Here is a 16,653-nt window from a genome sequence, read left to right as displayed (position 1 = left end):
CCCGCCCCCCCCCCCCCCCCCCCCCCCCCCACCTACCTCACACGTTAGCTAGGTGAGGAACACTCTCAGGTGAGTCAAGCGAGTTTGTGCACCGACTGCCCTCGTTTCTGTTGTTTGGTCACCTCCTGGCATCTTGTTCCATCCTCAGACTGAGCCATGACGTCTGTGGACATGGAGAGTTCATCTCGCAGTAATGACTTAGATGTCACGTGGGACAGGTGTGTTGACCGTCGGGTGTACCCGAGATAAACGCTCAAGATTCCTGTTAAATGGCTGTCTCATCTCAGCCTCAAGTGCATAGTTTGCAGTGACTTCCAGTGTTCCTGAATGTGAAAGCTGCTGGTGAGGACGTCACAGCTGCCCCCCCTGGTAGGAGCACACCTGAGGGGCCCGGTATGTCGCTGTCAGGGTCCTCGGGCATGCAGCTGTTCGCCAAGCTTGCAAAGCACGCCGCGGGCAAGGCGCAGATCCAGTTGAACCGCTGGCTGCAAAGGAGCGCCGCCGCCGACGAGTGCGACAAAATCGACCTCCTCATATGCGGCGCCTTTGATGAGCGAGGGCCCGGTGTGGCGGGTAGGTGCGTCGGTGACCCAGAGGTCACGACGGATGCCGCAGGGGCGTCGTCCTTTGGCGGCGACGTCAGGCACCCGTGCTGCATCACCACCTTCTGCTTCAAGAGCGCCGTGTTGGCATGCATCCTCACCGCCGTCTGTTTCTCCTCGGTGGTGCTGGTCCGCCAGCACCTCAAGGACCTCCTGCTGTGGGTGGAGGGCCTGGACAGCCTGGTGGGCGCCTTGCTGTTTGTGGTGGGATTCATCCTGGTCTCCTTCCCGTGCGGGTGGGGCTACATCGTGCTGAACGTGGCGGCCGGCTACCTTTATGGTTTCGTGCTGGGCTTGGGGCTCGTCATGGTGGGCGTCCTCATCGGGACCTTCGTGGCGCACCTAGCGTGCAAGCGGCTGCTGACGGACTGGGTGCGCAACAAGGTGGGGAACAGCGAGCAGCTCAGCGCCCTCATCCGAGTAGTGGAAGGAGGGAGCAGACTCAAAGTTGTGGCCTTAGCGAGACTCACCCCCATTCCCTTTGGACTCCAAAATGCAGTTTTCTCAGTAAGTACCACATCTCGCTTTCTGTGCTTCTTGGAGATCCAACATGGCTTGTTGCCAATCTGTTCCAGGGTCTAGGTGGCAGCATCACCTTTAAGTCAGGGTTGAACATGCAAGTGTAAAAAGAAGTGAAGCACTATTAAGAGTTGTAGGAACTAGTGTGAGGTGTGGCTTGACCTTCATCCACACTGTGAGGAATGGACACGCATTGATTGCTCCTCTTCCTGACTTGGGGAAAGAATGCTAAAAGCCAGCAAAAAAAATCCATGAAATGTTGAAATCTGCAATAATTGTCATGGTATCGAGAAGTCAAGCGGGCATTAGCTAGACCTCCAGCCATTGTTGCTGTCATCACTTGTCTCCTATTTCAACACACTCGTGTGTCATTGTCTTTCAATTGCCCTCAACACCCACCCTGCTCTTTTTTAACAAGGTTAATAATGCTAAACATCCACCCGAGTCATACACAGGACACTACATTAGGTACTCATTCGCAGTCCTTAGCGCAGCAAGTCTCACTGGACACCACATTAGGTACACCAATCGGTATCTTAATTGGGGGTTTGAAAAAGTCTAAAATCCAATCATTTCAGTTTAAGGCCTTAAAATGTCTAGAATTCTGTTAAGATGTCATCAAATTTCTTAAATATTAATTTAAAAAAAAAGTTCGAACCAGATGCGCTTTGGTCTTGCTTTGAAATGTTAAGATTTTTGAGAGCAAATGGAGGTTGCGAACATGCAGAGAGAGAGAGTGGAGGTTGCGTGTGTGTGTGTGTGTGTGTGTGTGTGTGTGTATATATATATGTAAGTAAGTATATATATATGTGTATATATACAGTATATGTATGTATGTATATATGTATGTATATACATATGTATGTATATGTATGTATGTATATATGTATGTATATACATATGTATGTATATGTATGTATATATATATATGTATGTATATACAGTATATATATACTGTGTGTGTGTGTGTATATATATATATACATATACACCCTGCTCAAAAAAATGAGAGGAACACTTGGAAAACACATCATATCTAAACTGGGGGAAAAATGATGTTGAATATGTTTCCTGATAATAAGTGGGTGATGTATTAGTAACAAAATGATGCCACATCATTTGATAGAAATGAAAATGATCACCCTATAGAGGGGGGAAATCAAAGACACCCCAAAAATGAAAGTGAAAAAATGATGCAGCACACTGGTCCATTTTGCTAAAATGTCATTGTAGCAACTCAAAATGATTCTCAGTAGTTTGTGTGGCCCCCACATGCTTGTACGCATGCCTGACAACGTGGGGGCATGCTCCTAATGAGACTACGGATGGTGTCTTGGGGGATCTCCTCCCAGATCTGGACCAGGCCATCACTGCGGTACCTGGACGCATGGAGGAGATTCCAGGAGACAGGTAGTTACTCCAGGAGAGCTGGACAGGGCCGTAGAAGGTCCTTCAACCCTCAGCAGGATCGGTATCTGCTCCTTTGTGCAAGGAGGAACAGGATGAGCACTGCCAGAGCCCTACAAAATGACCTCCAGCAGGCCACTGGTGTGAATGTTTCTGACCAAACAATCAGAAACAGGCTCCATGAGGGTGGCCTGAGGGCCCGACGTCCTGTAGTGGGCCCTGTGCTCACTGCCCAGCACCGTAGAGCTCCATTGGCATTTGCCATAGACCACCAGCATTGGCAACTACACCACTGGTGCCCTGTGCTCTTCCCTGATGAGAGCAAGTTCAACCTGAGCACATGCGACAGACGTGAAAGGGTCTGGAGATGCCGTGGAGAACGTTATGCTGCCTGCAACATCATTCAGCATGACCGGTTTGGTGGTGGGTCAGTGATGGTCTGGGGAGGCATATCCCTGGAAGGACGCACAGACCTCTACAGGTTAGATAATGGCACCCTGACTGCTATTAGGTATCGGGATGAAATCCTTGGACCCATTGTCAGAACCTACGCTGGTGCAGTGGGACCTGGGTTCCTCCTGGTCCACGACAATGCCCGACCTCATGTGGCTAGTGTATGCAGGTAGTTCCTGGAGGATGAAGGAATTGATACCACTGACTGGCCCCCACGTTCACCTGACCTAAACCCAATAGAACACCTCTGGGACATTATGTTTAGGTCCATCCGGCGCCGCCAGGTTGCTCCTCAGACTGTCCAGGAGCTCATTGATGCCCTGGTCCAGATCTGGGGGGAGATCCCCCAGGACACCATCCGTAGTCTCATTAGGAGCATGCCCCCACGTTGTCAGGCATGCGTACAAGCATGTGGGGGCCACACAAACTACTGAGAATCATTTTGAGTTGCTACAATGACATTTTAGCTAAATGGACCAGTGTGCTGCATCATTTTTTCACTTTCATTTTTGGGGTGTCTTTGATTTCCCCCCTCTATAGGGTGATCATTTTCATTTCTATCAAATGATGTGGCATCATTTTGTTACTAATACATCACCCACTTATTATCAGGAAACATATTCAACATCATTTTTCCCCAGTTTAGATCTGATGTGTTTTCGAAGTGTTCCTTTAATTTTTTGGAGCTTTGTGTGTGTGTGTGTGTGTGTGTATATATGTGTATGTATATATATATATATATATATATATATATATATATATATATATATATATATATATATATATATATATATATATATATATATATATACATATACATATACATATACATATATATATACATATACATATATATATACATATACATATATATATATATATATATATATATATATATATATATATATATTTGTGTATGTATGAGAGAGAGTGGTGTTTGTAAACATAGCGAGCGTGAGTGGAGGTTGCAAACAGAGTGCGAGAGCATGAAGGAGTTGATGTTAAGCTTCGGGGTAGGAACATGCTGACAAGTGGCTGTCGGGTAGAAACATGCTAACAAGTGGTTTGTCCAGTGAAGGCATGCTGTGAAGGTTTTTGTTTCCAGTGGCGTGATTGAGTGCGACACAAGGAAGTTTTGTTTGGGCGTACTTGCGTGCATGCTAGCTGTTTGCATACTTGGAATACTCCCAGATGCTTCTTCACGGCCGCTGTGTGTCACCGCAACACTGACGTGGAGATCCTGGTCCAAAGTTCTCCAGCAGCAGAAACAACTTCCTGGCCACAACATTGGGTACACCAGCACCCGTGAATGCTGCTATTAATAGCTCTTTCAGGAAAATACATGACATTTGTCACAGGATAATATTATTTTTTGTCAAATTGTCATGTGTGTCCTGGCACTTGCTTGTTCCTCACCCCAAGAAATGGTGCATTGAAAATGCTGCCGTGATGTGTTTTATGTTTTACACCAGGGCTGTCCAAACCTGTTCCAGCGAGGGGCACATAGTGAAAAATGAACGGTTGTTTCATATTTAGTAAAAAGTGCATCTCAGCTTTGTGCTATAGATATAAAGTGTATTATTAATATCAACGTCATGCTTTGCTCCTTTCTCAAATTTTTGCTGTTTTTTCCCCCCAAATATTTCAACTTTCTTGTTGAATTATTAAAAAAAAATATGCTGCGGGTAGGCCTGTCACAATAATCGATTAGTCAAACAATTAAAAAAACAAACAGGTGGATACAGGTGGCTAATGGGACGTCCTTGGTAAATTGAAATGTGCATGTATGTGTGTGTTTCATCTGCTCGTCTCTGTGCTACACAGGCTGGATGACAAAAGGGTTCACTCTGCATCTCATTGGCTCTATTACGGAATGAACGGAGAGAGTGGGCCCTCATGTTATTCAGCCACTTTGTGGAGGCAGGGCTACTCATGAGTGGAGTACAGAAGGTTTAGCAGATAGCTTCATGAGGCAGCATACGCTAACGTGAAGAAGGCACAGAAGCGATGGTTTCTGAAGCGAATGCCACAGCTGACATTTCGGTTTTAAACAGAATGAACAAGTTGAGCACTTGACTGGGGGAAAAAATACCGATGTAGGTGCCTCGGGCAGCGGAGCCTTCGTTCCGACAGACAATGATTATTGAGGCAATTGGTCTGCAAATATAAAGAAAACAGTGCAAAATGGTGTGCACTTGCAACCAGTGTCGCTGGCTACATTGCAAAAACATACATACAGGCAGCTTCTGTGTCCAGCTAATGTCTCACACAGGTACATTGTACACTACACTTGAGTACCATCTAGTGGTTCAAATGTGAATTACACCTCTCATGCCAAATAATGCAAAAATGGTCTAAAAAATGTCATCGATAAAATCGATTGACGATGATTGTAGCACAATTAGTAGTAGTAGTAGTAGTACTTTATTAATCCCACAGCAGGGAAATTCACCCGTTACAGCAGCAAGCAAGATACACAAGCAAAGAATGCATAGTGACATAGTGAATACAAAATGGTTCAGGTGTTATAGAGCCTGATAGCGGTCGGTATGAAGGACCTGCGGAACCTCTCCTTCTTACACCGTAGGTGTAACAGTCTGCTGCTGAAGGAGCTGCTAAGGGAACCCACAGTGTCATGTAGCGGGTGAGAGGTGTTGTCCATGATGGATGTCAGCTTAGCCAACATCCTTCTCTCCCCCACTTCCTCCACGAAGTCCAAAGGACTGTCCAGGACAGAGCTCGCTCTCCTGATCAGTCTATTGATCCTGCTCCTGTCCCTGTCCGTGCTGCCCCCTCTCCAGCAGCCCACAACATAGAAGATGGCTGAGGCCACCACAGAGTCATAGAAGGTCCGTAAGAGAGTCCTGCACACACCAAAGGACCTCAGTCTCCTCAGCAGGTGGAGGCGACTCTGGCCCTTCTTGTAGAGGGCGTGGGTGTTGACGGACCAGTCCAGCTTGTTGTTAAGGTGAACACCCAGGAATTTGTAGCTGTCTACCAACTCTATGTCCGCTCCCTGGATGTTCACCGGTGTGAAGTGGGATGTTTTCCTCTGGAAGTTAATGATCATCTCCTTTGTCTTGCTGGTGTTGAGTTGCAGCTGGTTAAGCTCACTCCAGCTGACATAGTCCCTGATGACCGTCCTGTATTCTAGATCATTCCCCTCCGAAACACAACCAACGATGGCTGTGTCGTCGGAGAACTTCTGGATGTGACACTGTGTGGAGTTGTGTGTGAAGTCCGAGGTGTAGAGGGTGAAGAGGAAAGGGGAGAGCACCGTACCCCGAGGGGCACCTGTGCTGCAGAGTACCATGTCAGACACACAGTGATGGAGCCTCACATACTGTGGTCTGTTGGTGAGGTAGTCTATAACCCATGCAGTCAGTTGTTGGTCTACTCCCACACTCTCCATCTTCACTCTGAGCAGTGACGGCTGGATAGTGTTAAAGGCACTGGAGAAGTCAAAAAACATGACCCTCACAGCGCTCCTGCTGTCCTCCAGGTGTAGTAGTGATCTGTGCAGCAGGTAGATCACTGCATCGTCCACTCCTATCCCAGGCCGGTAAGCAAACTGCAGGGGGTCCAGCTGAGTGCCCACCAGTGGTCGCAGGTGCTGCAGGATAATCCTCTCCATGGTCTTCATCAGGTGAGAGGTCAAGGCAACAGGCCTGAAGTGGTTAGGCTCCTTGGGACGTGGTTTCTTTGGTATCGGGACCACACAGGAGGTCTTCCACAGGGCCGGGACTTCCTCCAGGCTCAGGCTGAGATTGAACAAGTGCCTGAGAACTCCACAGAGCTGGTCAGCACAGTCCTTGATGATTCTTGGGCTGATGCCGTCCGGTCCCGGGGCCTTCCTTGCCTTGATCTTCTTTAGTTGACTTCTCACCTGATCATCAGTTATGGAGAGGGGGGTAGAGGATGGCTGGGATGGGGATGTGGGGGTGAAGAGTGATGAGTGGGTAGGGGATGGAGGGGGGGCAGACTCAAATCTGTTGAAAAACAGATTGAGCTCATCTGCCCAGATCTTGTCCCCACTGGCTTGGTCTCTCCCCACTCCTTTGCCATGGCCTGTGATGGTCTGCAGGCCTCTCCAGACTTCCCTGGCATTATTCTGCTCTAGCCGCTTCTCCAGTTTCCTCCTGTAGCAGTCCTTCCCCTTCCTGATCTTATGCCGGAGTTCCCTCTGGACTCTGCACAGCTCCTCCTTGTCCCCCGAGTTGAAGACCCTCTTCTTCTTGTTCAGCAGGGCCTTAATCTCAGAGGTCACCCAGGGTTTGTTGTTGGGAAAACAACGCACCAACTTGGAGGGCACAGTGTTCTCCACACAGAAGTTGATATAGTCTGTGATGCAGTGTGTCATGCTGTCAATGTCACTGCCATGGGGACTACAGAGCGCTTCCCAGTCTGTTGTCTGGAAGCAGTCTCTGAGCCTAGCACTGCTCTCCTCAGACCACTGCTTCACAGGCCTCTTCACAGGTGGTTGTCTTTTCACTACTGGAGTGTAGTCTGTGACGAGATGGACGAGGTTGTGATCAGAACACCCCCATTGGGGGGAGGGGGGATGAGGTGTATGCATCCTTGATGTTTGCATACAGGAGGTCCAAAGTTTTATTGTCTCTAGTGTGGCATTTGACATACTGGGTGAAGGTGGTCGACCTTATTATCGACCAGCCAAGTTTGTTATCTTGACAGGCCTGGCTGCGGGCCAATAAAAAAACAGCCAAAGGCCACAATTGGCCCCCGGGCAGCACTTTGGATACCCCTGTATGTGATGTACAATGTAATGTATGGCTATACTGATGAACAGATGCCTTTCTACCGTCCTGCTACATCATCTTCTTCTCTGGCGGAGCAGGTGTGTTATGATGCCATCTAGTGTACGGAGTTGGAAGGACAAGCTACACATTATAATGTGTTTGAGTGACCGGGAGCACCAAATCTAAAAATAAAACAAACTAAAAAAAAAAAAAAAAAAGCTCCAAATGAATCCGTCGCGGTACAAATCCGTGACAGAAATGTAACATTTGTTGACTTTTTTTTCCTCAATTTTTTTTCCCACTAACGAAAGAATGCAGCAACATTTGTCACCTTTGGCTGCGTCGCCGTTCCTGTTCCATCATCTATTTGTACGTTTGCATGCAGTCAACTAACCCCATCATCACTGAATATTAGCAATAATTCGGCAATAACACTTTTGAAAAATTGGAATATCCTCATGTTACGATTTAAAAAGAAAAACAAAACAAAAAAAACCCCAACAAATATTCCCCCGGGTTACTCCTTTTCTAATTAAAATATTGGGCCATGTATACGCCCATCGGGATATCCCGATCGAAGGGAACATTAATTTGTGGTCTATGCGTGTTCTATTCGAAAGGAATCTTGTTTCTTTGACAGCATCTACTGGTAAACATGGCGATACGCAAAACCCCACACTTTTGGAGCGAGGAGGAAACCAGCCACCTGGTTAGTGTGGTGAAAGACAGGAACATTGTGTCTTTCATGGATGGTAGAAAGTACGAAAGTACAGCGATCGCAAAATCTACCAGAAGGTGCGCAAGAAGTTACGCGAAGCAAGGTTTGTTCGCACGCACCTTCATCCAAAGTGTCCAGGGACCTCTGGTGGAAACAGGTGGCATTTCCTATTTGCCATTTCTTCACGTTCTCGCCTTCCAGTAATGGAGAAAGTGAGACAGAATAGTGACAAGTACTGCTGGCGGGTCAGTACCAGCACCAAAGCGCTAACAAAGGCATCTGGCGTGTTGTTGTTTTTGGATACAGGAAGAAGAAGCGGAAATCATGCGCATTGCGTCATGAAGTTTTCCGTGCGTGGAGACGTTGTCCTTGCTGTCCTTGTTGTCCTTCAGAAACCGGAATATTGACCATAACCCGAATATTGAGTGCATGTAAACGTAGTTTATGTCACTAAAAGTTTATCTTTAAGAAAGTCAGACAGTACTGGCCTTTTCAAATATGATTTATGACGTGGGTGTCAAACATTTGACGCGGCCTTAAAGATGCATGACTGCATGATGACAACAGTGTTAGCATTCCAACCCCTCCCACGGCCCACACTTTCAAGAAAGACCTGTTTCTACTCAGGAAGTTTAAAAAACAAAAGTAGAAACCTCCCCCCCTCCCTGCCTGGCGTGCCAAAATGTGCATGATGACCAATGCATGTTGGCACATCAGGCGTCTCCCAGCAGCAGCGCTCATATCACACACACACACACACACACACACACACACTGCAGTCCAAGGTCACTCACACTCACACACACACACATTCTTATGTCATCACTGAAGTCCTGCAGGCGCTGGCTTGTGTGGACGTGAAGTGGAGCTGGACTTTGGACAGCAGCTCTTCCAGGACACATCCCGTCAAACCAACATTGCTATCATCAGCAATTATTTGAAGTGTGATTTGGAGAGAAATTAAAAAAAAACAACAACCCCCCACCAAACAAGACAGTAGCATCATCCTGGAATTATTGCTTGCAAATTTACCAGGAAAACATTTTGACAGAACCTCATTCACACTAATAAAGTTGCACATTTATGGCAATATATTGCCGGAATAAAATGGTACAATTAGACTTAGACAGATTTTATTGATCCACAAGGGAAATTGCTCGGTTACAGCAGCTCAACTGCAGAAGACCAAGAAAAACACTCTTAAATGAAATGCAGTGCAATATGTATACAATATAATCAAATAAAAGGAATCTAAGATAAATAAAAAGAATATAAGATAAACAAGATCAGCATATTTACAAGTAGTGTCTAGATATACCTGTATGGTAAATACAATTAAATGTACACTTTATACAAGGCAGGGCAGACAGTACAGCGCAATAATGTTGTGAATTATCTTTGACAGGCAGGTGAGTTATTAGCTGGATGGCATTTGGAATAAATGAAGCCCTGTAGCGTTTACTGTAGGAATGGAACTGGAGGAGTCTGTTGGACAATATTGTCCGATGGAGGGGAAATATTAAGGAAAACATTGCGAATAAAAAGTTATACATTTAAAATAGTACAAGAATCAACTGCTAATTTTTGAGAATAAAGTACCAAATCTACCAGAGAAAAAGTTGTAATATGGGAATAAAGTTATGTATGTGTATGAGCAAAAATGTTGCAAAAGTTGTATATGGGAATAAAGTTACAAAAACGATGTATTGAGGGGAAAAAGGTACTATTGAGTGAAAAAAGTCACAAAATTCTGGGAATAAAGTTTTAATTTTATGGGGGGAAAAAAGTCCAAGTTTAAGAATAAAGCCCTGTAGCATTTACTGTGGGAACGGAACTGGAGGAGTCTGTTGGAGAATGAGCTCCGCTGCCCCTCTATTGTCCGATGGAGGGGGAAAAGTTCCAATTTTTTTTCTTTTAGAATAAAGTACCAAATATACCAAAGAAATGTGGTAATATGTTATGATTATGTTTTGAGGAAAAAAATACAACAAATTTTGAGCGAAAAAATTATGGGAATCAATTTATGATACCAAATAATTTGTATATTTCCAAAAAAAGTACATTTATGTGAACAAGTTGTATGTGTGGTGCTGGGGGGGGGGGGATTAAAGTATTATGGGAATAAAGTTATGATATAAAAAAAATGTAATATTACAAAAAAAAGTACATTTACAGTATGTGGGAAAACATAATATGGGAATAAAGTTCAAATTTTATGAGAATTAAAAAATCAAAGTTTTAGAATAAAGTACCAAATTTCTGTAGTCAAAAGTATTACCGTATTATGGCAATAAAGGAATCATTTTATGGGGAAAAAGTCCTCATATTTTGAAAATAAAGTAGTAGATTTAGGAAGAAAACAGTCCGTAAGTGAATACGTTGGTATTGTTATGAGAATAAAGTAGAGTAGTAGTATTTCCAAGGGGAACGGGTCCTAATATGAAGGGAATGCATTCATCATTTCATGGGAAGAATTGACGACGATGACTTTTTCCTGTAAATGATGCCTTGGATTCATGCTCATCATCCTATGACATCATTCACTCATTGTTGTTTTTCTTTGCATTTTGGAGTGAATATTCCGTCTTCTGGAACCCACCTGTGATGTTTTCGCTCCTGCTTTTGTTCCACACAACTTGCACCACAAGGCTTTAGTTGACAATCGTAATCCTTATCCCAATGATGATGATGAGGAAGAATGTGGAAATAAGCTCTTTTTCTTCACGTGATCAGTAAGGGCTCCTACAAGAAACTATTCTTTTTTCCCTCCATGACTTCAGCAATAATGTTTATGAAATATACCCAAAAGCAAAAAAATGACTTCAGCTCTGAAGATGAATGATTATGAATATGATTAGTACAGTATAAGAGTGTATGTAGAAGAGACTAAGTGTGTGTGTGTGTGTGTTTCAGGTCACAGAGGTGTCCTTGCCAAACTACCTGGTGGCGTCCTCCGTGGGCCTCCTGCCCACCCAGCTGCTCAACTCCTACCTGGGCACCACGCTGCGCACCATGGAGGACGTCATCGCCCAGCAGAGCGTCAGCGGCTACCTCGTCTTCTGTCTGCAGGTGAGCATCACCACTTAATCATTTTTAATAGACAACATTACGCAACACAGCCCGTGTGGGGATGACATAGCAGTGAAACGAGCCTGCGTAGAGCAAAGCGACACGTTGAAGTTCATGAATACATAAAAGGTAGATAAAAGCTGCCGGGTGCCCCCCTTTTCAACAATTGCTGTGGGAAGCTGTGAAGTTTTTCCCTCTGAAGCGGGATGAAAGCGCAGATGTTACAGCACGGGCGGGAGATGAAACGATGCCATTGCCTATGCTGCTCACAGCCACTAGGGGGCATACTTGCATGCCATGGGCTAATTGCTATGCTACCCAGTGTTGTCACCATCAGCACAATGGGCCTCATTCACGAACATCTTCTTAAAAGTCTTCTTAAGAAGTGTACTTAAGAAGGCGCGGGTTGGAAACTGCGCCACATTCAAGACACGTTCTTAAGTAGGGATAATTGTTCGCACCGGTGTTCTTAGGTTGATGAATGCCAACTGCGATGCCCGTGCATGTGAGCCCTAATTTGCATAGGTCACCGCCTATTATTTCCTATATAAGGTCAAAAATGTGCCGTGCGCAACAGGCAGCTGGAGGCGGAGATGGCAACGCGCAAGGACAAGACTGAGGAGCAGCTGGACAACAAGCAGAAGAAAAAGTTCAATTGTACTGAAATAGAGGTGCTTTTACAAGGAGTGAGCGAACACAAGACCACCTTATTTTCACGTGTATCCACCCGTCATCAGGCCATCCAAAAAGAGTCGGCATGGAGCACCATTGCAGGAAACATAAATGCCGTTTCCACGGAGAAACGCGCCACTGCACAGGTTAAAAAGAAGTGTTTTGACTTAAAATAGACTAAAAAAAAAAGATTGGACTGCACCGGAGGGATCTGGAGGAAACGGGAGGTGGGCCATCAATCAGAAACCAAACCATTTCAGAATCTCTAGAAAATATTTACACAATCATGATGGAAAAATAAAGTCAAAATACATAGTTTGTGTGTGACAATGTATTTTTTCTGTGGTTACATTTGATTAGACGCTGCCTAATTAATACAGCAGCCCCGTGCTCTGGCTCAAGACGTGGCTGGGGGCGCATGTCGTTATCTGGGGGTGCTACGTGCGCAATAGACACACCACGTTTCATTGGGATGTTATTCTGATGATCCTGCACACCTGCAAGAACAGAGAGGGAAGCCTGAAGCCTGAAGCGGGACATCAAATATTGGTGGCTTTCAGCAAATAAATCTAATGGTCCCTTTACATTCTCTCTCTGTGCAGCGCACGTCCAGCCAGCCTTTTTTTGGATGAATTGGGATTTGAATATATATTTATCCATGGAGTATATTTTAGTTGTTTTGATGATAAATAATTGTTGGGATATTTTATTTGCACTACATTTTTTGGGATCAGGTTGCAAAATCCATCATGAGGGCGATTGCGCATTGAAAGTGCAAGCTTTGCTTGTGCGTAAGAGTCCTCCTGAGCGTTCGTAGAATCTGTTCTTAGATCTAAGAACTGGGAGTTAAGAACACGTTTCGTGAATGCCAAAAATCTTCGTAAGAAGGCTTTAAGAACACATTTGTGCGTAAGAACGTTTCGTGAATGAGGCCCATTGAGAGTATGTTGTGTTAGCATAGGGGCGGCAAACTCGTTATGTGAAACCATAATCATGTATAGTCGACTCATTATCATTATTATTATTATTATTATGATGATGATGATTATTATTATGACGTATTTGAATATTATCATTTTCACTTTTGTGTTGTTTTACCAACAAACTTGCATTGAAAGAAGTCAAGGTGCCGAGCCCAAATTTACACATTTATACATCTATGGAATCATTTCAGTAGTCATAATTTTGTTCATAATAAAATATGATTATTAATAAATAATAAAAATATATACTTTTTTGGGGATTTGACAATTAAAAAACTCACAACAAATACATTTGGTAAGAAGAAGTGTCTTTGATTTAAAAAAAAAAAAAAAGAGAGAAAACAATTACTTAATATAATATATTTATAATATATTTAAATAAGTAAAAAATGTAAATATATACAAAATATTTACAACAATATTAACGGTGATATATATAAAATATTGAGTGGTGAGCGGCGTGGCGAACGTTTGGCCGCATGTTGCTTGAAGGATGACAGCAGGTCTTGCCGTGTGCTCAGATGGTCATCAGCGTCGGCCTGATGTTCTACGTGGTGCATCGCGCTCAGGTGGAGCTCAACGCCGCCATCGTCGCCTGCCAGATGGAGCTGCGCTCATCACGCATGAACGGCTCCTCCGCCAACCACACCGGCTTCAACTACTGCAGCAAGAGGGTGGCGGCCGGCGGGGGCGTCAACGTGGTGTAGAAGAACCCCGCCTGATGCACGCAGTCTTGGACCTTAAGGAGCATTCCTGCAGTACCTGGAGAGTATTCCTGCAGTACCTGGAGAGTATTCCTGCAGTACTTAGAGCGTATTCCAGCAGTACTTTGACTCTTACAGGAGATGTCAATCAATTCACCTTGAATGTGACCTCTGGAGCTTGTAGACAGCAGAGACTTGATGTAGTTCTTCTTGGTGTGACACCAAGCTATGCACCTTCACGTCTTCTCCTTGTTCTTCCCTCCCAAGCAAGGAAGGCATTGAGTCAGCTTGTAGTTGAGTGTCTTACTTGGGGTCCTGATGAGAGCAAAGCAGGCAGTTTTGCCTCTCAGGTTCTTCCCACACCCTCGCAGAACTCCACACTAAACTTTCCTCTCCATGACGGCATTTTTCTAGTCTGGGAAGACCACCTTTTAGTGCTGAAACCAAACCAACGAGTCCAACAATGAAGCTAAACCACATTCACGCGGCTTCTTTATGTGCCATCTTCAGCTTTTTACATCACGTGACTTCTTACTGTGCACATACACTACAAGCTCACACACGCACGCCACACCACCAGGGCCTAGCAGGACCTAGCAGGACCCAGCAGGGACTAGCAGGGCATGCCAGGGGCTACCAGGGGCGACCGGGGCCAGACTGGAAAGGAAAAACACATTCTAATATAGTTTAGCACAGGCGTGTCCAAAGGGCATATTGAAAAAAAATCAAAGGATGCGGGAGAACACATTGATATTCTTACATTTTTCATTTCCTAAAAAGGCAAAAAACTTAGCATTGCTATCAACATGTCCACCTTTTCTCTTTATATTGTGGCTTTTTGCTGTATTCCCCCCATTTTTGCTGTTTTTTAAAAATGTATTTTATTGCTACAATGTACCACGAGCCATTGTAGAAATAAAAGGAGCACTTTGGACACCCCTGCTTTACCACGGCTGGACATAACTTCATTTACGCTAATAAACTTGCACATTTATGGGAAAATATGGACAGAACTAAAATAAAGTTCCAATATTAAGGAAAACATTGCAAAAAAAATTACACAATCGAATCAAGTTCAAAAGTCTGAGAATCAAATACCAAATTTACCAGAGAAGAAGTTGGAAAATGGGAATAAAGTTTAAAAAAATTACGTTTTCAGAAAAAAGTACTGCATTTAAGAGCAAAAAAAGTTGTAATATTATGGGAATGAAGTTATGATATGAAAAAAGGTACTTTGGCTGCAGATTTGATCGTATACAAGCCGCACGTGTCCATGGCATTAAGTGGCCTATTGTGGAGCGCACAAGTCCATGAGGGCCAGGCAGCTCTTTATTTGACAGGAGCCAATCATGAGCTATGAAGAAACTCACAGGGAGCTTGTCAACCCTTCGGAAACTGCAGGAGGTCATTCCTCAGTATAACAGTCGGACTCACAGTTTCATCTTACAAACAACATTCAACTCATCACACAGCGACTACACTCAAAGGGTTATACCTCAGAAATATAGAAACATGTGTCAATGCAAGTTTTAAATGGGGGAAAAAACATTTTAAAGTTTTCCCATCATGCATTTTGGTTGAGAAGACCATTTCATTGGAGGAGAGCATGGAAAGCATACTTGTAGAAAATGGCTGCAGTGCTGCTGCTGTCCACCAGAGGAAGCCAGAGGACCAACAGACAGGAAGCGCTGACATCAACGCAGTGGCACAATAAAGGCATTGCTCCGACGCAAGGTATTATGGGAAACCTTTAAAATGGTGTATTTTTCTTCATTTTAAAGTCACATCGGGACATGTTTCCATATTTGTGTTTGAGTATGAAGTTGCCGTGTGCTGAATGTAGTGCTGTTAGTAAAGTGTCTTTAAAAGATGACACCGCGAGTCAGACTGGTGTGTTCTTGTACAGTATTGGGTATTTGTACACCAACCTCCTATGGGTTGACATGCTTGTTGTGAGTGCACTGATAGCCTGTGATTGGCTCCTGCCAAAGTAAGAGCTTTGGCTTTTTCACTGCCTCCAAGTAAACAATCAGTGGTAGTTCTGAAGTAAAGGAGATATCAGGAGATGAGCGTTTAGCCGAAATGAGCTGCACCGCTGTATGAGGCACAAGGTTCAAAATGTAAGAATAAAGTAGCAGCTTACACACTGGAATTTACGGTATACATTTAAAATAGTGCAAGAATTAAGTCCAAATTCCGGAGAATAAAATACCACACTTATCAGAGAAAAAGTTGTAACATGGTAAAAAAGTTACAAAAATGATGTACTGAGGAAAAAAAGGTGTAATATGATGGGAATAGACTTTTATGGCCTGAAAAAAATACTCAAATTTACCAGAGAAAAAGTTTTAATATGGGAATTAAGTTACTAAAATGATGTACAGAGGAAAAAAAGCAGTACGTTTATGACCGCAAAAAGTTGTAATATTATGGGAATAATCTTTTATGATGTGAGTACAATTTCAGTATTGCAAAAAAAAGTAATACATTTAAAATAGTACAAGAATACAATTCAGATTTCCTAGATGGGAATAAAGTTACAAAATTATGTCCTGAGAAAAAAAAGTTGTAATATTATGGGAATCAAGTTTTATGATAAACAATAAAAAAAATTACAATTTACCAGAGAAATGCAGTATTGCAAAAAAAAAAGTACAGTTGTGTGGGGAAACATAATATGGGAATAAAGTTTTAATTTTGTGGGGGAAAAAACATCTAAATTTGACAAAGTAGCACATTTCTGAAGTAAAAATGATTATTGTGGCAATA

General features: G+C 43.7%; 1 protein-coding gene across 2 annotated transcripts; it reads left to right on the top strand.

The window, feature by feature from the left end:
• The first annotated feature begins 16 nt into the window (after positions 1-16).
• On the top strand, positions 17-14,834 carry tmem64 (transmembrane protein 64). 2 transcript variants are annotated; one of them, XM_054763148.1, is made up of 4 exons: positions 17-69; positions 149-1,109; positions 11,370-11,525; positions 13,702-14,834. In XM_054763148.1, exons 2-4 carry the CDS (start codon positions 396-398, stop codon positions 13,885-13,887), a joined length of 1,056 nt encoding a protein of 351 aa, XP_054619123.1. In that variant the 5' UTR covers positions 17-69; positions 149-395; the 3' UTR covers positions 13,888-14,834. The 2 variants fall into 2 exon arrangements, with proteins under 2 accessions (XP_054619123.1, XP_054619122.1); XM_054763147.1 differs by lacking the exon at positions 17-69 and having other exon boundaries at positions 82-1,109.
• Positions 14,835-16,653: the final 1,819 nt, after the last annotated feature.

This window comes from Dunckerocampus dactyliophorus, chromosome 20 (assembly GCF_027744805.1).
Source record: "Dunckerocampus dactyliophorus isolate RoL2022-P2 chromosome 20, RoL_Ddac_1.1, whole genome shotgun sequence".
In the NCBI taxonomy this organism is placed as follows: Eukaryota; Metazoa; Chordata; class Actinopteri; order Syngnathiformes; family Syngnathidae; genus Dunckerocampus; species Dunckerocampus dactyliophorus.
Note: the sequence above shows the minus strand (reverse complement) of the source record. Positions and strands in the feature narration are given on the sequence as shown.